The 23,683-nt window shown below is 43.9% G+C and overlaps 1 protein-coding gene across 5 annotated transcripts in view; it reads left to right on the top strand.

Moving 5' to 3' along the window:
• The window catches only part of LOC111958827 (semaphorin-6D-like), a 145,503-nt gene that overhangs the window by 77,992 nt on the left and 43,828 nt on the right, over positions 1–23,683 (top strand). For all 5 annotated transcript variants that reach the window (XM_023980111.2, XM_023980110.2, XM_070437253.1 and 2 more), the window contains one exon: positions 23,236–23,444. In XM_023980111.2, the coding sequence (XP_023835879.1) occupies positions 23,297–23,444 (148 nt within the window). In that variant the 5' untranslated portion in view covers positions 23,236–23,296. The remainder of the gene's footprint in view (positions 1–23,235; positions 23,445–23,683) is intronic.

Raw genomic sequence — 23,683 nt, 5'->3', positions numbered from 1 at the left:
CACAGGCCACAATCAACAGCCTGATCAACTCTATGAGAAGGAAATGTGTTGCGCTGCATGAAGCAAATGGTGGTCACACCAGATATTGACTGGCTTCTGATCCACGCCCATACCTTTTTTTTTAAGCTATCTGTGACCAACAGATGGATATCTGTATTCCCAGTCAAGATAAATCCATAGATTAGGGCCTAATTTATTTATTTAAATTGACTGATATCTTTATATGAACTGTAACTCATTCAAATCTTTGAAATTGTTACATGTTGGGTTTGAAATATTTTTGCTCAGTATGTTTTTTTCAATTTTTATAAATAAAAATGAAAAGCTGATAGTCTTGAGTCAATAAGTATTCAGCCCCTTTGTTAGGAGGGTATTCACCTTATTATGTGCTTAACAAGTCACATAATAAGTTGCATGGATGGACTCACTCTGTGTGCAAATATATTGTTTAACATGATTTTTGAATGACTGCCTCCTCTCTGTACCCCAAACATACAATTACAGTGCATTCAGAAAGTATTCAGACCCCTTCACTTTTTCCACATTTTGTTACGTTACAGCCTTATTCTAAATACATTAATAAATACAAATGATTATCAATCTATACACAATACCCCATAAGGACAAAGCAAACACAGCGTAAAAACTGAAATACCTTATTTACATAAGTATTCAGACCCTTTGCTATGAGATTCGAAATTGAGCTTAGGTGCTTCCTGTTTCCATTGATCATCCTTGAGATGTTTCTACAACTTGATTGGAGTCCACCTGTGGTAATTTCAATTGATTGGACAAGATTTGGAAAAGCACACACCTGTGTATGTAAGGTCCCACAGTTGACATTGCATGTCAGAGCAAAAACAGAGACAGGATTGTGTTGAGGCACAGATCTGGGGAAGGGTAGGAAAAAAATGTCTGCAGCATTGAAGGTCCCCAAGAACACAGTGGCCTCCATCATTCTGAAATGGAAGAAGTTTGGAACCTCCAAGACTCTTCCTAGAGCTGGCCGCCTGGGCCAAACTGAGCATTCGGGGGAGAAGGGCCTTGGGTTAGGGAGGTGACCAAGGACCCGCTGGTCACTCTGACAAAGCTCCAGAGTTCCTCTGTCGAGATGGCAGAACCTTTCAGAAGGACAACCATCTCTTCAGCACTCCACCAATCAGGCCTTTATGGTAGAGTGGCCAGACAGAAGTCACTCCTCAGTAAAAGGCACAACAGCCCGCTTGTAGTTTGCCAACAGGCACCTAAAGGACTTTCGGACCATGAGAAACAAGATTCTCTGGTCTGGTGAAACCAACTTTTTGGACTGAATGCCAAGCGTCACATCTGGAGGAAACCTGGCACCATGCCTACAGTGAAGCATGGTGGTGGCAGCGTCATGCTGTGGGGATGTTTTTCAGAGGTAGGAACTGGGAGACTAGTCAGGATCGAGGTAAAGATGAACAGAGCAAAGTACAGAGATCCTTGATGAAAACCTGCTCAGGACCTCAGACTGGGGCGAAGGTTCACCTTCCAACAGGACAATGACCCTAAGCACACAGCCAAGTCAATGCGGGATTGGCTTCAGGACAAGTCTCTGAATGTCCTAAAGTGGCCAAGCCAAAGCCTGGACTTGAACCCTTTCGAACGAATGGCACCTATTAGTAGATGGGTAAAAATACACAAATCAGACATTGAATATCCTTTTAAGCATGGTGAAGTTATTAATTAAACTTTGGATGGTATATCAACACACCCAGTCACTACAAAGATACAGGCGTCCTTCCTAACTCAGTTGCCGGAGAGGAAGGAAACAGCTCAGGGATTTCACCATGGGGTCAATGGTGACTTTAAATCAGTTACAGAGTTTAATGGCTGTGATCGGAGAAAACTGAGGATGGATCAACAACATTATAGTTACTCCACAATACTAACCTAATTGACAGAGTGAAACGAAGGAAGCCTGTGCAGAATACACATTTTCCAAAACATGCATCCTGTTTAAAATTAGATATTTTTCATTTTCAATAAATTTGCTAAAATGTCCCCCAAAAAATGTTTAACTTTTTCATTATGGGGTATTGTGTGTAAAAACAAATAAAAATAATTAAAAATAATAATCATACATTTTGAATTTGGGCTGTAACACAACAAAATGTGGAATAAGCAAAATAACTCAGGCCCTCGGCCTGTGCTGCGAGAGGGCGGAGTTAGCCGTTTGAGAGAGTGGTGAATGTTTTGTTAAAAAGGCTAATCCGGGAGGCAAATCAGGGGGATGCAGGTGATCATAACGAACAAACCACTGTTCATAATTCCACTTGTTCGCAAAGGCAGGTGCGATTAGAGTGGTCAAATAAAGAATTTAAGCATCCTGAGCTTTGATGAATGCTAGGAGCAATATTTAGATGTTGACCCGTAATTTATTTTCTTTATTGTGTACAAAATATATATTTGTATTTTATTTAATTACAAATTACAAAAAATGATTGAGGTCTGGCCCTCGGTGTCCTCATATGTAGTTACGGACATGCTCTGCTTTTGTACTTTGCTGAGTTCGAAGTAGCATGGAATGTTAAAGGGGACAAATTAATGATGCAACTTCTTCATCCGGTTAACGTTCCTCTGAAAAAATATGAACTTCACACAGCATGGAATTTTTTATGAGGTGTGCTCTCAGACACTCCAGGCTGTAGGGTTCAATCCAAACCTCTCCCTCTCCCTCTCTCTCTCACACACACACACACACACACACACACACACACACACACACACACACACACACACACACACACACACAAACACACACACCCTTAACTTAAGCTGTGAGGAGACAAGCAGCACTCCCTCTGTGATAACAGCTCTACTGTCAACAAGACTATCTGCAGACCTTACTCCCCCAAACGCTATGACTCTCTCACTCCATAAAATCTAGCCAAATAAAAGCTGCAGGCAGAGACATGTAAATAAATCCTCTCACCAAAGTGGAAGAGAAATGCCTCTAAAACCACAGAATGAGTTCTACAATGGCAACAGCAAGGCTGGTTATGTATGGCCCATCTGACCTCCACTGCCCTCTGTCCTACTCTCTCTCCTCTCCCAACCGTCCGGTCTCGATGAAGACATCAGTCAGGTAGGAGATTCAGGTTTCCTGATTGTGTTTTGCTATACCCCACTAAACCACCTCCCAGGGCGATTCTTTGCCAACCTCTTGGTTTGAGGTCTAAATAAATACTGAAAGTGTTCTCATTTCAGAAGGTGACTGACTATATGATGCTTGTTGGTTCTAACAGTCCTGGTTTTGTTGCAGATTTAGAAAGTCCTAAAGCCTTTGCAATGTTTTACGATAAACTAATTCAAGAAAATTCAGTAGATTAATTAATGCAGGTTTGCCTGTAAGGTAATGGGACTTGCTTGTTTTTGCCATTTGACTTAAGACATTTACTGAGTTTTCTTGGAATGTAACTGCATGTATGCAAATGTGTTCAGCTATTGAATAATGTAAACTGTGAAGGAAAAATCTAAATTCATTTAATCATCTTAAAGTTCATATTTCCTTATTAAAATTACATCACTTTCACCCTTCAGATAACTCCTGAACAAATTAAAATTGATTTACTTGGACAGTTGGCTGTCATCCAAAATGGATACTTTAGTTTTAATAGGAAGTCCTTTTTTAGCTTTTGGCTGTTTGCACTTGTCATCTTGACATTGCCCCTTGTCTGTACTTTTTCAGTGCAGGGCATTGAGGTGAACCTAGAATGCTTTTAAAATCTACATAATTGGTGGGCGCACATGCATGCACGCACATGCACGCGTGCAAATGCACTGACCTTAAAGTACTGTATATTCTGAGTAGGAATTCTGATTTGATGTTGTACAGTGGAACATGAGTGTGGTTGAAGTCTTTCATCTGCCATCTGCATTATTATGTCAATATTGTCAACATTAATCCGCAAAAGCATCTTTCACACTTCACCTTTCCTGATTGAATTGACTGCATACTCCCTTGGCTTGGCTGCCTAAGAGGCTAGAGCAAGTTCTTTATTTTTTGCAAAGAAAAATGTATTAATTTTTTGTTGGACATAAGACTAACAACATCAGGAAATCTAAGTGACTTTAATTTAAGAAATCTGTTCCCAAGTATTCCCACGCGTAATAGAGAGAAACTTGATCATATACAAATGTAAGCAAGGTTTGAAAATATTGTTTTAGTCAAACATTATACACTATATATGACGTGTATAAAATCGAGCACACAGTCATCTCCATAGTCAAACATTGACAGTAGAATGGCCTCACTAAAGAGACTTTCAACATGGCACCGTCATAGGATGCCTCCTTTCCAACAAGTCAGTTCGTCAAATTTCTGCCCTGCTAGAGCTGCCCCGGTCAGCTGTAAGTGCTGTTATTGTGAAGTGGAAACGTCTAGTAGCAACACGGCTCAGTCGCAAAGTGATAGGCCACACAAGCTCACAGAATGGGACCGCCGAGTGCTGAAGCACATAGGGTGTAAAAATCGTCTGTCCTCAACTGCAACACTCACTGCCGAGTTCCAAACTGCCTCTGGAAGCAACGTCAGCACAAGAACTGTCCGTCGGGAGCTTAATGAAATAGGTTTCCATGGCCGAGCAGCCGCACACAAGCCTAAGATCACCATGCACAATGCCAAGCGTCAGCTGGAGTGGTGTAAAGCTCGCCGCCATTGGATTCTGGAGCAGTGGAAATGCCTTCTCCGGAGTGATGAATCACGCTTCACCATCTGGCAGTCCGACGGACGAATCTGGATTTGGCGGATGCCAGGAGAATGCTACCTGCCCGAATGTGTAGTACCAACTGTAAAGTTTGGTGAAGGAGGAATAATGGTCTGGGGCTGTTATTCATGTTACGGTCTAGGCCCCTTAGTTCCAGTGAAGGGAAATCTTAAAGTTACAGCATACAATGACAATCTAGACGATTCTGTGCTTCCAACTTTGTGGAAACAGTTTGGGGAAGGCCCTCTCCTGTTTCAGCATGACAATGCACCCATGCACAAAGCAAGGTCCATACAGAAATGGTTTGTTGAGATCGTTGTGGAAGAACATGACTGGCCCTTACAGAGCCCTGACCTCAACCCCATCGAAACACCTTTGGGATGAATTGGAACGCCGACTGCGAGCCAGACCTAATCGCCCAACATCAGTGCCCGACCTCACTAATGCTCTTGCTGAATGGAAGCAAGTCTTTGCAGCAATGTTCCATCATCTAGTGGAAAGCCTTCCCTGTTATAGCAGCAAAGGGGAGACCAACTCCATATTAATACCCATAATTTTGGAATGAGATGTTTGAGCAGGTGTCCACATACTTTTGTTCATGTAGTGTATCTGTTTGGGCTTTTTGCGGTCAATTTGCTGTCTTCAAATTATTTGTAATTATGTTCCGGCCCCCCGACCATCCGCTGAAGACAAAATTGGACCGTGGCTGAATCTAGTTGATGTTCCCTGGGCTAGAGGGATAGAGGACTTTCCCTCTCATTATCTGCTGTATATATTCAGTTTGTTTAATGCCAGCCACTAAAAGATGTAAATAAAATGACTCCTATGGGTCACAGTAACTCACAGTTATTAACTTTTTGCTACCCAGGAATGTGTGTGATGAAGCTCAGCACTGGATGCAGGCAGCCAACAGGCTCAGAGCATGGCTGTATCAGTCCAGGACTCAAAGCTTTAGGCCTAAAGGACACAATGTGGTCCATCACTGAGCGCTGATTAAAAGTGTGCATGTCAGGGACAGGGCAGCTGCGACATATGGCTATGAAGCTTAAGCACACAGAAAAGATATCTGCACCGCCAATCCTTGGAATGAAGAAAAAAATAACAAAGATTAAAGTGGATCTCTACCCGGGCGAGAGACTATGAGCATTGCTAATTTTAGATGGCACAGGGATGTAATGTAATGGAAGGTAGTCGTCACGATTGCTACTTCAAGACTTTAATTGGCATGGCACTTCAACACAAAGGAAGCTACTTTTGCCTCTTTACAGCATGATTAGTAATTCAATAGGATAGACAAAAATGTAATTGTACCCACTCCCAAAATAAATAATATTGCTATAGTTTCTACTCTGGAAGACAATTTGAACATTAGCTCATTTTATTTTGGCTGTAACTATACCTAGGTCTCGTTAGAGATGCCAGTCTGTTTCGATTGAAACTTAACTATCGTAGGGTTATGGTGTAAGAGACATGACTTGTAAAGTCGACTTTTGCTTTACAAGGCATCACTTGCTATTTGGGGATTTTATGAACCCTAACGCCCAAGCGTAGCACTGTATGGAATGTTTTGACGGGTCCTTTTAAAAGTATGTATGTAAAGTTGTAGTGAAAGTAGGGGGTGGGGTCCTTGCTCCTTGTTTCAATTCACACAAACATGCTTTTGATTTGGATGAATGCCAGACCACACATTTTAAAGATTTAAGAGGGGGAAAATGAGTGCAGTCATGAAATGTACATTTTATTGCATGTTTACACATTTTGACACATTTTGACGCTAATGTAGTCTGTTGGGCAGATTTGTGTAAATAAACAATACAACTCTCAGAAGGAGCTATTTTATAGCATGCAGAGTTGAGTTCGACTCAGCTTTTTATGCTTCAGTTGTTTTCTAATCATATTTCCCTTGTTTCAAAGTAATATCCATCCAAATAATGAATAGCATGTTATCTTGGTAATTCAATGTAAGACCTGGGTCAGATTGAGAAGTAAACCATGAAAATAATATTTAGAAAGTTATTTCCAGTACACAATCCATTAAAAGCTATTTTGATGCCACCTTAATGATAACTTGAAAATATAATATCCTGCGCACTTTGTTTGGAAGACCTATTTAGGAAAGTTAATTTGTACCCCAGTACAATATTGTTTCATTTGAATCCTTAGACATCCGCAGAAACCTGTTTATATGGTGTCATCTTATAGCTTTAAAAATATCTCACTTCATTTAGATTTAGCTAGTTATTTTTCTAACCTGATGATTTGAAGAGCAGATACTGCAAAGGGCATCTATATTAAAAACTCTTCTCATATCCTTCTTAGTTGTTGTGCGGAATCTATTGCACCACTTTCTATTGCAGTACAATGCAGTCTCCGTTCTAGAGGACATTTCCTATTCGAAAATAAATTAAATTCAAAACATGATGCAATTCAACATCAAGGTCAAGATAGCGGTAGCGTCGCCACATTTCACAAGAGGGGGAAAGTCAATCTCTAAGTGAGCAAATGCGGTCGGTGATGATGAGGCGGCCCAGGAATAGTTTGACAAACCCTATCACCCGAGACAAATTAAAAGTGTCACCAACCTGTAAGTGGCTGTTCTCACATTTCCTATGATGTTCTATGATAAGCCAGCGCTGATATGAACAACTGACAACAAAGGGCTGCCTGCCCATTTGAGCAGGGGGGGGAGGAGGCTTAGGGACGACAGGGTAACAGGACACCTGGCCAGACACTATCTCCAAGTATTGATTGGAGCAGAGCAGACGTCCAGACGACCCACAGGTCGTTCTGCGGCTGGCTGCTGCTATAGCTGTGGCTGTCTATACCTTGAAGGGAGCATTTGAGAAACCTGACACAACACACAAAGCAAAAACACACGTTCACTTCCTATATACACTGAGTATGCCAAACATTAAGAACACCTTCCCCCCGCCCTATGTTGACTCCAATGCTCTCCATAGTTGTGTCAAGTTGGCTGGATATCCTTTAGGTGGTGGACCATTCTTGATACACACGGGAAACTGCTAGACGAGAATAACCCAGCAGCGTTGCAGTTCTTGACACAAACAGGTGCGCCTGGCACCTACTACCATACCTCATTCAAAGGCACTTTTTTGTCTTGCCCATTCGCTCTCTGAATGGCACACATACACAATCCATGTCTCAAAGCTTAAAAATCCTTCTTCAGCTACACTGATTTTGAATTGGATTTAACAAGTGACATCAGTAAGGGATCATAGCTTTCACCTGGTCAGTCTGTCATGGAAAGAGCAGGTTTTCTTGTATACTCAGTGTATGTAGACACCTACAGAGCATTTCCCCATGACACAGAAGGATATTATTATCAAACTCTTTTACACACCCTCACAGTTGTACGTTGCCACACACGTGAAACACACATTCCCTTCGTACGCACGTACACAACAAAACACAAACACTAGATCCAGACACACACTCGGCTCGGTGTCACCGCAGCCACAAGCGTAATAGCCTCCGGTTCCCTACTGCACACAGAGAATCTCAAATACGACAAGCCGAGTGCATTTATCACGTACTCGCATGTAATGACACCATCGCCCAGGCGTAACAGCACCCATACACCACTATCTAGCCTGTTATAGATGGGCCTGTTGGTCTCTTATCTTTTCCATTACGGCTGCCTGCTCATACCTTCCCAGCAGTGGAGGCTGCTGAGGGAAGGACGGCTCATAATAATGGCTTGAAGGAGCAAATGGAATGGCATCAAACACATGGAATCCATGTGTTTGATGTATTTGATACCGTTCCACTAATTCCACTCCAGCCATTACCACGAGCCTGTCCTCCCCAATTAAGGTGCCACCAACCTCCTGTGCTTCCCAGGGCTGCTGAGGGAGAGGAGGAAGAGAAGTGAGTAGTGGGTGACGGTAAGTCTGGGGGATACTGGAAGCAACAGACAGCTTTTGTTTTTCTCCCCCTCTCGCTCTCTCTGTTTTTCTGTCCATCTTTCATTCTCGCCCTCGCCCTGTGGATTTGTCTAGTCTGTCTTTGTGACTGCCACGTTTCGCTTTTTGACTTCAGGACAACAAATGCAGATGAGTGTTTGTGCATGGACGGAGGAGCAGCGGGAGACTACATCTGGCGCTTTGATCCACACTGTGACTGTTGTGGGCAGCGTTCTATACAACGGCTCTCACCTCATCTCGACCCTAACGAAATGTCTGTCAAGAATGACCAGACTGATTTGTTTTCTATACATTTGAAACAATGGTTGCTGCAGTGTACAGTATTTAGCTAGCTTGATAACTCATTGATCGTGCTTTGTGAACTGTAGTCAGTGTCTCAACTGAATGGTAGAATGGCTGGATACACAAGCTGTTTTATACTGTATGTCCATCATAAAGATCTATCTAGAAGGAGAACATTTGGTAACACTTGACAGCAGCGTCATGGCATGGTCATAACTATGTCATATGTCATAACAGCTGACATAACTTGTTATAACCTGTCATATGGGCATAACACTGTCATGGCCCATAAATTTACACCTGTTGTGACATATTGCGCTATTTTATGGCTGGTTATGAAACCCACATTTCTCCAATAGCTTTTTCCCTGCCAAGAATTGTCTTTTGTTTGAAAGTTTGTTTCTTTAAGTTCTTTGTTGTTGTAATGAATTCTTTAGTCATTTATTCCCCCCATCATATTTTAAATAACTTGTAGAAAATACACTTTATGACACTGTCAAGAAGCATTATGACCATCATAATCATATGAGCCAGATAGACCTATCACGTACATGCCCTTATATCAGTCATCAGTCAAAAAGAGGGTGTCTTGTCCTGCTCCTGAAATCTACTCATGCATTCTTCCCAGTCATCAGCAACAGATCAATGGGCTAGGTGCATGTCTGATTTGTGCGCAATTACAATGATAATTTAATATGTTCAATTTCTGAAAATTGTATGTAACATAGCCTACTTGTCAACAGTGTGTTTATGGTGTAATGGAATGTTTTGCCTTGTTATGTAGGTTTCATAACCAGCCATAAAGTAACGCAATATATGTCACAACAGGTCTAAATGTATTTGTCATGACAGTGTTATGACCATATTATGACAAGTTATGTCAGCTGTTATGACATGGTTATGGCCGTGTCATTACGTATTATGACGCTATGTGTCAAGTAAAGTGTTACCGAAAATGATTTGAACTCTAATTAGTTGGACTTCTAAGCAGCTCCGGCGCCCCTTAACGACTTTTGGGATTTAGCCGAAAGATAAGAGCTTATCCTCCCTAACGGCAGCAGGATCTACAATATCTGCACTGTGATCAGAGATTCACTTTAACAGCTCAGACACACACAGACAGACTACTAAATAGTAGGGCCGGGACGATACCAGTATCGTCATATTTTTTTCCATGGCAAAAATGAAAACACCAAGCAGACCCAACTCTTTGGTCCTTTAAAATCCTGCTGTATGTAAAATATTGTGTGCTATTGCTTGGAAAATAAATTAATGTGACTGGATGACAACATAATGATGTTTGTTTTCAACATTAGGGTTGTTTTCCTAAAGAAGTTTAATCCTCTTTATGGTTTGTTTCCTTGCCACGATACTAATGAGTATCGCGATACTGGTATGGAAGTCCTGCTCCTCAATGACTTCTTTCTCTTCCAGTGCACCTTTTAGCTCTGGTCTAGTGCAATTTTAGCTCTGGTCTGGGCTAGAGTCATGAGATCCATTGTTTACTGTAATACACTATCCAGAAATAAAATAAAATTGTCCTAAAATAAATATTATAGGTAGTGTTATTCTAGTGTGCCTGTTTTGTTAGCTGCTGTTGTTTTGGCACCTTAACCTCTCAATGTTGTGTGGAGCTGTCAGTACATCTGCTGAACTGAGATTGAGTGGGAGGATTGATTGCCTGGCTGATTCCAGATCAGTGCACTGCGAGGTCACAGACATCATCCTCATTTACAGCGACTGGTTCTTTCTCAGCACAACAGGGCTAGACTACATGTCTCCAGGACATGGTCTAGTCAGACAGGCCTGCGCTACCAACCCAAGTATTTTGATAGTACTTCAGACTGACACAATATAGCCTTCAGCACACCGAGAAGAGCCTCACTTCACATTCTGTGTATGAGTAGCCAATGGTCATGGACTTTCTTGAGCTGAGAAAGAAGTGCCACAGCAATAACATGAGATAAATGGAGCAAAAAGTCCCCGGGGCCTCAGAGATGCCTCTCGATGATGTCATCAGTTGTGAGAAGGCGTTAATGATGTCAGGTTCATCCACTAGGCCATAACCCCAAACGCAGGGATGCCCTGAAACCCCATGCTCTCTCTCGCTCGCTCCCTCTCTTTCTCACTCAGGCGGTGTGTGATGGTGCTGTTAAGAGAGGCAGCCTGGTGGGTCTGAATGGGAAGGTGTTTGATTATGGGATGTATGTTGGGAATGGGGACTGTTTGTAGCCAAGACAATGATAAAGTGTTTAATCTCCACAGGAACAGTGAAGCACGCAGGCATGATAATACCATTACAGCGAGGAGCATTCTCCAGAACCCCTCCGCCGCTCATCACCTGATTTATATGTCCCTTCATCAGCATCGACTTCTCAGATTGGAAAATCTTTCATTTATTAAAGAGGTCGGCCATTTTGTGCGCCGGCTGCTAAAGATGCTCGGAACATACTGCTGTCACCAACCCGTCTTGTGTGCCCACTCTTCCTTTTTTAAATGATTTTTTCAGGTCATGTGATAAGGATGGATCTGGTGGGTGATGGCAGCGTGATTGCAGATGCTATTTATCTTCCTTTCACAACTACTCTGTCTCTAATGTTACGCCTGAGTCCTTGACTAGGTGCTTTCTACATGTTTTCACATGTATCATTGTGTGCTTGTCCTGCGTTATAAGGGCGCTATCTATGGCTCTGACGAACATGGTGCAGGTCCTTCAAACAGAATGAAAGAAAGATATTCAATTGGCATGATGTGACTAAGATAAGTCAAACCCCTCAATTTACTCATCTTCCTTCACTACCTCTAAAGTTCACTCGCAAATGAAACCTAACTCCGGAACACCGTGACACTCCAAATTCACTTTTTTATCAGGGGGGGATCAAAAGTTCTGCAACATCGATAATTCATGTGTCTTCCAACTTTCAGAATTGGAACGCAGAGATTGAAGTGCAAACAGTGCACCCATCTAATTGGTGCCTGGGGAGGTTCCATTTGCTGGAGAGCATAGAGAAAGATGGAGATCAAAGAGCTTTCTGGTAATAGAGATGTCGCACGCTCTCATTGTTCCCCACCTTAAATACAAAGACGGATACAAAGGTGTCATGAGCGCATCATCACCAGCAGTCCTCAGCTCAAGCACCATTAAGGGCCGTAAAGAAAAGTTGCTCTCCACATGTTTTAAAACATTTGATTTACTTAATTAACCCCATTTCTATGGGGCTCAGTCTCAATACCTCTCCTTGTAAGGCCATGGTATAGAAAAGTAGAAAAACATTTAGCAGAGAACACTCTGTCTCCTTCATGAATTGCTCCTTCCGTCATGTTAGAACATTTAGTTCTTAAACCTACTCTACAGTTTAAGGTTGGCCATAACAGTAAACTTTGTTTCTTCTATTTTTCATCGCTCTGCAGTGAGCATAATTACTGTTGTCCTTCAGAATCAGCCTGGCTCCGATGCGCTGATAGACATGCTTTATATTGGGCGCTCGCTTTCTGCATTGGCAGCAGAACGACGGCTTGCCAAGCCAGAGAACCACCGTAGTGCCTAATCAGAGCTGTGTGATGAGGGGGATCAGCACCACACACACACACACACACACCCTTGCTCGCTCTCACTCTCTCTCTCTCTCTCAACGAGCCCAAATCTAATCACAGGGAGACAGACCAGCCACTTAGCTCGGTCGCCCCTCCCATTAGCTTGCACCCCCACCCAAGGGGCCCTGGCACCAGCAGGAAGACACATTTCCACCCCGCTGCTGCTCTGTACTGTACCACCAAGGCTGAACTCAGGGGTCCTAAGTGATAGGAGGGTCCAGGGCTAGCCCCCCCTTGGTGGTAATAAAGAGCCACTGGAGAACGCTGAGCGATCAGCAACCTGATGAGCACTGACAGCGCTGCTTATTCACCTCATCCTCTCCTCCCGTTCTACTCTCCCTCGCTCTATCGGTGCAGCGCGTTTCATCTTTCCCAGCAGGAGTGTGGTGAATAGCATCTTCATCTGGCTGCTCTCTCCTCTACCCGCCTCTCACCTCCCCTCCGGGCGGTCGGCAGTTCTGGTGAAATAATGATAGGCTCCGCTGGTACTATAGTCTACAAAGCGTAGTGGGAGGGAGCACTATCTCTGTTCCTATTGTTGACCTGTCAGAGGAGAGGACACTGCACGACAGCACCGTTGAGTTTGCCATATTTGTATATTGTGCATAAAAGCGAAGCTTTGAATACCACTGACTTTGTCGTTGAAGATGTTTAGTGTGAATACTGTAGTTCCGTTTTTGACAGTTTTGCTATTGTTTAAACTTTAATCTAGCTCTATGAATGCTGTATCTTTTTTTGTTCTACCACCCGCATCAACACTGAAATATTAAAGCTGTTGACATACTGCATGTTATGATACAATTGTATGTCATACTGGTGAGCCTGTTATTTTTAAGCATGTACTGTGGGAGTTGCTTTGTGAAATCAAACTCCTCAGAATTGTAAGCTTCCCAAAAGCTGTCACTCCTGCTTGCAATGCACCTCTCTTCACCTTTTGACTTGTGCCAAACAACTGCCCTCTCCAGGTTTGATAAAGAGCTTCACTGCCCTTCCCAATCTGACTCATCTGCAATCCCTCCACAATCCTTTCTCCACGGTGCTAGATAACCAAACACTTTCCCGCCCACCTTTAAAACACCCCTGAGGGGAATGTTTCTGAAGACTGGCCGAGTCACTCTATGCACGGGATGGCTCCTGCTGTGTGCTGTTGGTTCTGGAGGCAGCCGGTTTGGAGTACTGAAATAAATATGTAAAAATAGAAACAAACACACCACACACACACACACACACACACACACAATGACACCTCAACAAAAAAACATAAACACAGACTCCTGTTCCCCCGCCTGGGTCTGCTGCAGCAGACTTTGAGGATCCAATTATGATGCCCTTGAGGGAATGACAGTGCTTGAGTTTCTGTCAATAGAGGTCCAGGTAGTGTTTCTCAATAACACTTTGAATTATTGATGATGGGGAGATTGAGAGGAGGAGGTAGATAACATTCAGTTTTAGTTATGAGGTGGAGACGACGGGAGGTGGGTCGAGGAGGGAGCTTGAACGACATCTGCATTTTCCTGCCAGTAGGTCTGATGAGGTGACCCGGGGTTACACTCATCTGAAGATGTCACACTAGAAACAGTAGAAGAACATTGAGATGGATGGATACTGTAGATGGCTGGATGGATGGATACTGTGGATGGATGGATGGATACTGTAGATGGATGGATGGATACTGTGGATGGATGGATGGTAACTGTGGATGGATAATGTGGATGGATGGATGGATACTGTGGATGGATGGATACTCTGGATGGATGGATACTATGTGATGGATAGATACTGTGGATGGATACTGTAGATGGATGATAGATAGACTCTGGCAATCACAACATTCTTATTGGCAGACTCAACAGCCTTGGTTTCTCAAATGATTGCCTCGCTTGGTTCACCAACTACTTCTCCGATAGAGTTCAGTATGTCAAATCGAAGGGCCTGTTGTCCGGACCTCTGGCAGTCTCTATGGGGGTGCCACAGGGTTCAATTCTCGGGCCGACTCTCTTCTCTCTATACATCAATGATGTCACTCTCGCTGCTGGTGATTCTCCAGATGAGCTTCAATGCCATACAACTCTCTTTCCATGGCCTCCAACTGCTCTTAAATGCAAGTAAAACTAAATGCATGCTCTTCAACCGATCGCTGCCCGCACCTGCCTGCCCGTCCAGCCAGCATCACTACTCTGGACGGTTCTGACTTTGTATTTGTAGTTGTCCACATATTCTTAGGTGTCTGGTTAGACTGTAAACTCTCCTTCCAGACTCACGTTAAACATCTCCAATCCAAAATTAAATCTAGAATCGGCTTCCTACTTCGCAACAAAGCATCCTTCACTCATGCTGCCAAACATATCCTGGTAAAACTGACTATCCTACCGATCCTTGACTTCGGCGATGTCATTTACAAAATAGCCTCAAACACTCTACTCAACAAATTGGATGCAGTCTATCACAGTGCCATCCGTTTTGTCACCAAAGCCAAATATACTACCCACCACTGCGACCTGTATGATCTCGTTGGCTGGCCCTCGCTTCATACTCGTCGCCAAACCCACTGGCTCCAGTTCATCTACAAGTCTTTGCTAGGTAAAGCCCCATCTTATCTCAGCTCACTGGTCACCATAGCAGCACCCACCTCTAGCACGCGCTCCAGCAGGTATATCTCWCTGGTCACCCRCAAAGCCAATTCTTCCTTTGGCRGCCTCTCCTTCCAGTTCTCTGCTGCCAATGACTGGAACGAACTGCAAAAATCTCTGAAGTTGGAGACTCTTACCTCCCTCACTAGCTTTAAGCAACAGCTGTCAGAGCAGCTCACAGATCACTGCACCTGTAAATAGCCCATCCAATCTACCTCATCCCCATACTGTATTTATTTATTTATTTATTTATCTTGCTCCTTTGCACCCCAGTATCTCAACTTGCACATTCATCTTCTGCACATCCTACCATTCCAGTGTTTAATTGCTATATTGTAATTACTTTGCCACCATGGCCTATTTATTGCCTTACCTCTCTTATCCTACCTCATTTACACATGCTATATATAGATTTTTGTATTATTGATTGTATGTTTGTTTATTCCATGTGTAACTCTGTGTTTGTGTATGTGTCGAACTGCTTTGCTTTATCTTGGCCAGGTCGCAGTTGCAAATGAGAACCTGTTTTCAACTAGCCTACCTGGTTAAATAAAGGCATAAAATAATTAAAAATAGATAGATACAGTTGAAGTCTGAAGTTTACATAAACCTTTTTTAAACTCAGTTTTTCACAATTCCTAACATTTAATCCTAGTAAAAATTCCCTGTCTGAGGTCAGTTAGGATCACCACTTTATTTTAAGAATGTGAAATGTCAGAATAATAGTAGATTGATTTATTTCAGCTTTTATTTATTTCATCACATTCCCAGTGGCTCAGAAGTTTACATACACTCAATTAGTATTTGGTAGCATTGCCTTTAAATTGTTTAACTTGTGTCAAATGTTTCGGGTAGCCTTCCACAAGCTTCCCACAATAAGTTGGGTGAATTTTGGCCCATTCCTCCTGACAGAGCTGGTGTACGCACACGCTTTTTCAGTTCTGCCCACAAATCTTCTATGGGATTGAGGTCAGGGCTTTGTGATGGCCACTCCAATACCTTGACTTTGTTGTCCTTAAGCCATTTTGCCACAACTTTGGAAGTATGCTTGGGGTCAATGTCCATTTGGAAGACCCATTTGCGACCAAGCTTTAACTTCCTGACCGATGTCTTGAGATGTTGCTTCAATATATCCACATAATTTTCCTACCTCATGATGCCATCTATTTTGTGAAGTGCACCAGTCCCTCCTGCAGCAAAGCACCCCCAKAACATGATGCTGCCACCCCCGTTCTTCACGGTTGGGATGGTGTTCTTCGGCTTGCAAGCATCCCCCTTTTTCTTCCAACCATACCGATGGTCATTATGGCCAAACAGTTCTATTTTTGTTTCATCAGACCAGAGGACATTTCTCCAAAAGTACGTTCTTTGTCCTCATGTGCAGTTGCAAACCGTAGTCTGGCTTTTTTTATGGTGGTTTTGGAGCAGTGGCTTCTTCCTTGCTGAGCGGCCTTTCAGGTTATGTCGATATAGGACTCGTTTTACTGTGGATATAGATAGTTTTGTACCCATTTCCTCTATCTTCACAAGGTCCTTTGCTGTTGTTCTGGGATTGATTTGCACATTTTGCACCAAATACATTCTTCTCTAGGAGACAGAACGCGTCTCCTTCTGGAGCGGTATGACGGCTGAGTGGTCCCATGGTGTTTATACTTTCGTACTATTGTTTGTACAGATGAATGTGGTACCTTCAGGAGTTTGGAAATTGCTCCCAAGGATGAACCAGACTTGTGGAGGTCTACAATTCTTTTTCTGTGGTCTTGGCTGATTTCTTTTGATTTTCCCATGATGTCAAGCAAAGAGGCACTGAATTTGAAGGTAGGCCTTGAAATACATCCACAGGTATACCTCCAATTGACTCAAATGATGTCAATTAACCTGTCAGAAGCTTCTAAAGCCATGACATCATTTTCTGGAATTTTCTAAGCTGTTTAAAGGCACTGTCAACTTAGTGTATATAAACTTCTGACCAACTGGAATTGTGATATAGTGAAATAATCTGTCTGTAAACAATTGTTGGAAAAGTTACTTGTGTCATGCACAAAGTAGATGTCCTAACCGACTTGCCAAAACTATAGTTTGTTAACAAGAAGTTTGTGGAATGGTTTAAAAACGAGTTTTAATGACTCCAACCTAAGTGTATGTAAACTTCCGACTTCAACTGTAGATGGATAGATACTGTAGATGGATGGATAGAGAGAGCGGGATTTGCCTGTGAATTACAAGGCTTGTCTGAAGATAAAAATAAATAATGAAGACGAGGCAGACATGTAGAGGATAACATTAGTGTGTGTCTGATCTCTCTCTCGCTGATAGCCTTTGGGGCATTTTTTCATCTCAAGTAGACACAAAGACGATGGATGACACTCTCAGCGGTTCTCCCGATCGATCGGACGACCGCCTCAGTGTCTGTGTCTCGCATAGATCCCTTTCTGAAGTCTGGCCACCTCGCCCACTGTGGCGGGATGCCTTACAGGTTTAGGCCCAGACTGGTGGCAGAGGCACTTTTCTCAGAGATTGATACCAGTAAACAGAAAGTAATGGGTGCCAGTTATTTTTCTATGCATCACTGCTGTAGTGTGTTTGTGTTGTCAACATCTCTCGGTCCTTGAACATTTATGCGATATTTCAACCTAATGTTTAGATGCTCCCTTTGTCTCATTTTTAGAGAGCCTTCAGCCCAGGATTACTGAACATGTTTTCGCACTGACTTTGTACAGTATCACTTCTTCCTACAGTACAACTTTAGTTGACTCTCACTGTCAACTTGATTCAGCTCAACATCATTACTAGAGAGAGGAGCTGGTGGGGATGAGTTGGAGGCTTGATGCGCTGCCCGTGGCTGACAAACAGGCTTTAATCTGTGGGGACCCTTCCATGTGGAAGGTGTAGAGCACTCTTACGTAGGGTGACAATAGATGGCCCATCTCACAGGACGACCCGTCACTTTGTCTGAACCCTATGGGTGAGGAGGGCATCACAGCATCCCTTTGGGGCAAGTTGAGTGGCAGTGATGGCAGGGAGGGTCCTGACCTCCACTGACAGACACATCTCGCCCTGGATGCCATGGTGCCCCACATCTCCGCTCCCCTCACCCAACCTCTTTCCTCCTGCCCATGTAACTGTTCAGATAAAGACTATAAGGAGAGATTCCACGACACTGCCCCCATCAGTTTCAAATGCAAATTCCAGAACTAAGGGACTATTGGGGCCAAAAGGAAAGCAGCCAGCCGTCACTCCCTCTTGACCCGGCATGCTAATAGAGCTTTCTGAGACCCCCCTTGAGCCGCTCTCATGTTACTACTACAGGGCCTCTGAAATTCCCCATCAACTTCCACTGACATGTTGTTATTCAACAGCAAGTTTAAGTTTCTGTCCCTCATCTAGATCAAGTGTTGACTTCATTCATAGAACTTGGCCTGTCAAACCCTGCCAATATTGCAACTCTGACCCTGACATCCAAAATTGTTGCACTCCTGCCCCAACTGAAAGTAGAATTCAGAAGTAACTGATAAAGAAGTGTTTAAAAACTACTGTGAAAGTAGTTACACCAGCAGAGGCTATAAACGGCCTGAAGCCTGCTGGCCTTGCTACATGTGGTTGAACTCGTAGAGGTGCTTTCAAAGTCTCCAGGCTTAAACTAAGTTAATTTACGCGCAACAGTAGGATGAACTCCTAGCACCACCAATAGTAGTCGTCTGAAAGTCACCCATAGAAATCTCCCCCGTATCCTGCGGGGTCTGTTCCCCAATTATTGCCCAATGCTCCTTGATCCCAATTCCAATTTGCCTCATCGGCATCTGTGTGGTTAGCCATTGGACATCTAATTAGCGAAGTTCCTCTGTCTGAGTGGGTCATGTAGAGAGTTGCCCCTGGGCAGTTGAGGGGCTTGTTGAGAAGTAGCATCTAACACAAAATCTACCGAAGGCGGAGAGTTGAGAATTCAGAGTGATAAGAGGAGCATCATACTTCCTGAAAACCATATGTGACTCATCAGCTGCATACAGTGCTGCCACACTGTGAGGACTCTGTAGGGGAGTGGATGTCTCGGGGTAAGAGGAGAGTTGTGTGTGAGACTAGAAAACGGTCTCTGTGCAGCAACTAATCATCAGCCTTGTGATGGTGCATCATGGGACAGTGTTCAGATATCGACAGTCAGATGAACTCTCAGAGAGTAGGGTAAGGACGATGTTGCCCATTCTTAACAACGGGATCTTTTGTAGCGCAAGGTCACTCACAAAACGCATGTCTTGGATGAGTTTTCTTCCAATGATGTTGTTTTTGCACAGCAGAAAATGTATAAGGTGTTGGTCAAACTTGTTTGTCGGAATGAAAAGAAAGTTCTGAAAAGAAATTCCTGAGGTAACCTCAGTCTTGAATAAACAATGTGCTTCCTCAGCTATGAGTTGTGAAGATCATTGGATCACTGAAAGTAAACAGACCAGAGAAAAGTCACGATAGCTAGGGGATACATGGTCAGAGAGCTAAACAGGCATTGCAGTGTTCCCTTTCCCAAATGAGGTAGACACACATCCACAAAGGCCTTCACACTCCGACCACACACACATTCTGCGGCAYATCATCTGGCCCCCTGTCCCTGCTCATCGCCATGGTGATGTGATAGTCCCCAGCAGAGCCCCGGGTGGGTAATGGTCCATGGCCAGAGACATGCACCCTCATTATGTAGGCCCATGTATACTGGGGGTGGACTCATTCAATTCCTACTTCTCTGGGGCCCTGTGGCATCCCAAGGCACAGAGGCGGGAGGTGAGAGGTGTTGGCTAGCTATTGCCCTGTTATCCAAAACAATGAAGGGATTAGCCTCCCCCCAGTGAAACGGCAGCGGTGTTCAGTTTGTGAGGTCACAGCATGTCAGAGGGGGTGGGTCTGCATTGGGATAATGCGCCTCGATTTAGTTTGAACGACAGGTGTTGGCAGAAAATAAACGTCCCTGGAGGAGATAGGTGCATAAAGCGGTTGATTTGAGGATAAAATTGACATTTAATATCTAATTGCGTCTTTTTATGGAACAGTGGTCCCTGGCCAAACTGAAGCTGGYTCATAAAGATTGACTTGTTTATGTACGAATTAAAATGGATTCCTTTTAAAGATGACACCGTGGCCTCATCCACCCCTCATAAAGGCTCCCATTTTCTCATCATGAAGTTTCCTTTTCGCACAGTGCTGTGAAAAGCCCTCAAACCACCAGACTGAAGACATCTCATCAAACCACAGAACCAGCACTGTGGTCTAATCCAAATGAATGTCAGATAATCAATGTGAGGCCCTCAATTCCTTGCCCTACAAAGAGGCCCAACTGCCAGTATCTCCCAGATGGCTTGACAAGTCCAGTTCATTAAAAACAAAACGATCCCACACCTCCCATCCAAAACAGAACACAGAGAGAGAGTGTGGGTCGGGATAAGCAGTGGCTTATTTCCCATCGACAGCTGTCAGCTCATCAGCCTGCCTCCCCATTCACTCTGTAAAAGGCGATTGATTAGAGAAAGAAAACGGAGAGCAACACATTCCTGAAGGGTGCTACATGGTTTACATGTTTGTGACCTGGCAAGTTTTGGCGGGTGGCATTCGGTGTGGCGGTAGCAGCTGGATCCTGGTATCGGGTTTTAGATCATGCCCCCTGTCGCTATTGAAATATCCCATTGAGAAGAAGCTGAAGAATTTACGGGTTGAGGCGATAAACAACATGAACACATTAGATGCTCCACATGCAGGGCAATTTGAAGGCAGTACCCAAATATATTTGTAAAACCACATCTTAAAAGACTGTTAAATGAAGCCATTGGCTTTATGGGGATTGAGCGTAGTGAGCCTCTGAGTCTCTGTCCCTTTTGTAACTTCCAAAGATGTTGACTTTGTCACTGTCGACTGTCTATGCATGTCTTTTAAAGAGGGGGAAGTCGGCCCCTGCTCTCGCAGTGATGCTTACCATCACATCTGTCACTCACTCAGCATGAAAGTCTGGACGTGCCTCACATACAGTACGTTTCAAGTCTACACTATAGGGTTTTTTCTACCATGTCACTGTCATCAAGCCCTAGATAAAGGCTCCTTGCCAAATCCCCACCACCAGCACCCGTCTGGAAGTGAACCCCAGGACAACAGTGTATGCAGCAGATCAAAGGGACTTATGCTGGTTTATATTACATTACTGTAGCTAGGACTGAATTGGATTACGTTGGGCATTTCGTCATAGCATTTTCCACTTCCACAAGCTCCACATCCATCCCCAGCTGTGAGTCTCGTCAACATGTGGAGAACGTCATAAACAGAAACGGCAACTCTTCAGGGTGCTGCTGATAAACACGCCAAGAAGCTCATCCACTCAGCGTCTTTGTGTGGAAATCTGTGGAAGGTCCAGAAGCCTCAGAGGGTCTGTAGGGTCAGTGCATTTGTTGGTCTGTCTTGCCTAAGCTCCTGCAGGCACTGTGCTTGTCTTGTTGTGAGTCATCTTTGCATTTTCCTGGCTTTATAGCCATTGGATAAATACTCTGCACTTGTCGATATTTGATCTCTGCCCAGTCTCCATAACCTTTGATTTTCGCACTCTACATGTTTATGATCGTTGGTCGAGTCTATGCATATTCATGAGAGCAGAGAGACAGTTATGCAAATAATTTCATAGTTTTATTGAGTTTTATTTAGCATGTTTTTAACTGCAACTTTACTAACTGTTTTTTTAAATTTCAAGATCCCTCAAGCATTTGCATAAGCAGTATAAATGTGAGCCTACTCTTTAACTTGATGGCATTGCTCAACCATCAGAGCATGTACTAAGATCTTAGTTCTTCAATGATAGATTCAGGTTAGATGGGGTGACAGTGGTGTTTGGCCTGCTCAGACAGGAAGCCACCGCATCATATCCTGTTTGCTCAAGCTGTCTGCCTCCTCTGAGAAGCCGAAAAGCTTGTGAGTTAATCCATTGGGAGTAATGTCCTCATATATCGCCCAGGCAGGACACGCAGGAGGCGGTAATTCATGAAGTAAACAGGAGCATACACCGCCTCCCCTCGATTTATGACACTGTGATCATCGCTTGACCTCATCGCTAAATGCAACCGTCTCCTCTGAATCAGAATGAGGCAGCCCGTTATCAATATTGATGGGGTTCATATCTCTGTTGACTTTGTTTTCGGCTCCCCATTTAAAAGCTGTGTGGCAGGATCTCATTGGTGCAGTACATCAATCTGGGCTGTGCTGAGTTGAAACCCTTAGAGGTCACYCTGCCCTTATTAAGTTGGTGCCAAAACACAGGTCACAGCATTCTAGAGATTTAGTTGAACAAATCCCTGCGCAATCTGCGTCCATCTGTCCCGGTCTCATCTCAGAAATCAAGCAGATGTGTAAATTAGCATTTCGAGACAATTCAGGTCTGACGCATAGCTTACCTGAGTGATTAATATTGCAGAGAGCAAACTTTGCTCAAACTTGAATCTTCTGACCTTCTTACAGGAGCCGCTCGTTTTCCCCATCTAGTCAAACAATTTATAGTTTGTTTTGTATATTAGGTGAAAGTGGGTACCTGTCGCCTCCCCTTGGGCCTGGTGTCTTGGTGCAGACAGAGGGAGTTGCGTTCCCCTGTGGGGGCGGTGGTTAATTGTGTGAAGTCACCTGTGAAAGACTGAAGGCTGGGAGTAAATGAGCCAGGTGTCCCAGTCAGGGGCCCTTGTGGCCTCACCTCTCTCTCCGTTCCTGTCACTCCTCTCTCTCTCTCTCTCTCTCTCTCGCTCTCTCGCTCTCTCGCTCTCTCTCTCTCTCTCTGTGTGTTCACACTGCCATCACAGTTCAGCTAACACTCAATCACAATGCCGCACTGGCAATGAGCATCGCATGCTAATGAGAGCTTAGCATCCAAACTCAGAAAGTTCCATCAGCTACTGTAGAACTTGATAGCAGAATTATATTGATCATTATGAAGCCGATGCTGCTGTTGTAGTCATCCACATTAGCCTGTGACCGTTTTAACAGATATGGGTACAGCTAATGTTGGTTGTAGCTATGTTAACCTGTGTCTCACTCTCTCTCCTCTTCTAGGTGGTGGTGTGCCCGCTGTTGGCCATGCTGTTCTGGTGAGGTGTGGTAAACCCCTGCCAACATGAGGCTGGTGCCCGGGTCGCCTCGGCCCCTCCCCCTTCTGGAGGTGGGCCTGGCTCTAGCCCTCACAGCCCTCTTACCTCACCTGGCCATGGGAGTCACACCCTTCCCCCAGGACCTGGAGCCAATCAGCATTGTGGGGAGAGAACGTGAGTGCAAGCCCGTTATGATGCAATGTTGCTCCTTTGTTCAGGGGGGTATGATGTTTTGATGTACCGTTAAAGGGCAGCATCTTGTCAGTTGTATGTACACATATTTTGTCAGTCGTCTTACAGATCTACGTCAGTAATAGTATGACTTCTTCTAATACAGGGCTGCCCAACCCTCTTCCTGGATATCTACCATCCTGTGGGTTTTCAATCCAACCCTAATTTAACACACCTGATTC

This window comes from Salvelinus sp. IW2-2015, linkage group LG35 (assembly GCF_002910315.2).
Source record: "Salvelinus sp. IW2-2015 linkage group LG35, ASM291031v2, whole genome shotgun sequence".
Lineage (NCBI taxonomy): Eukaryota > Metazoa > Chordata > Actinopteri > Salmoniformes > Salmonidae > Salvelinus > Salvelinus sp. IW2-2015.
Note: the sequence above shows the minus strand (reverse complement) of the source record. Positions and strands in the feature narration are given on the sequence as shown.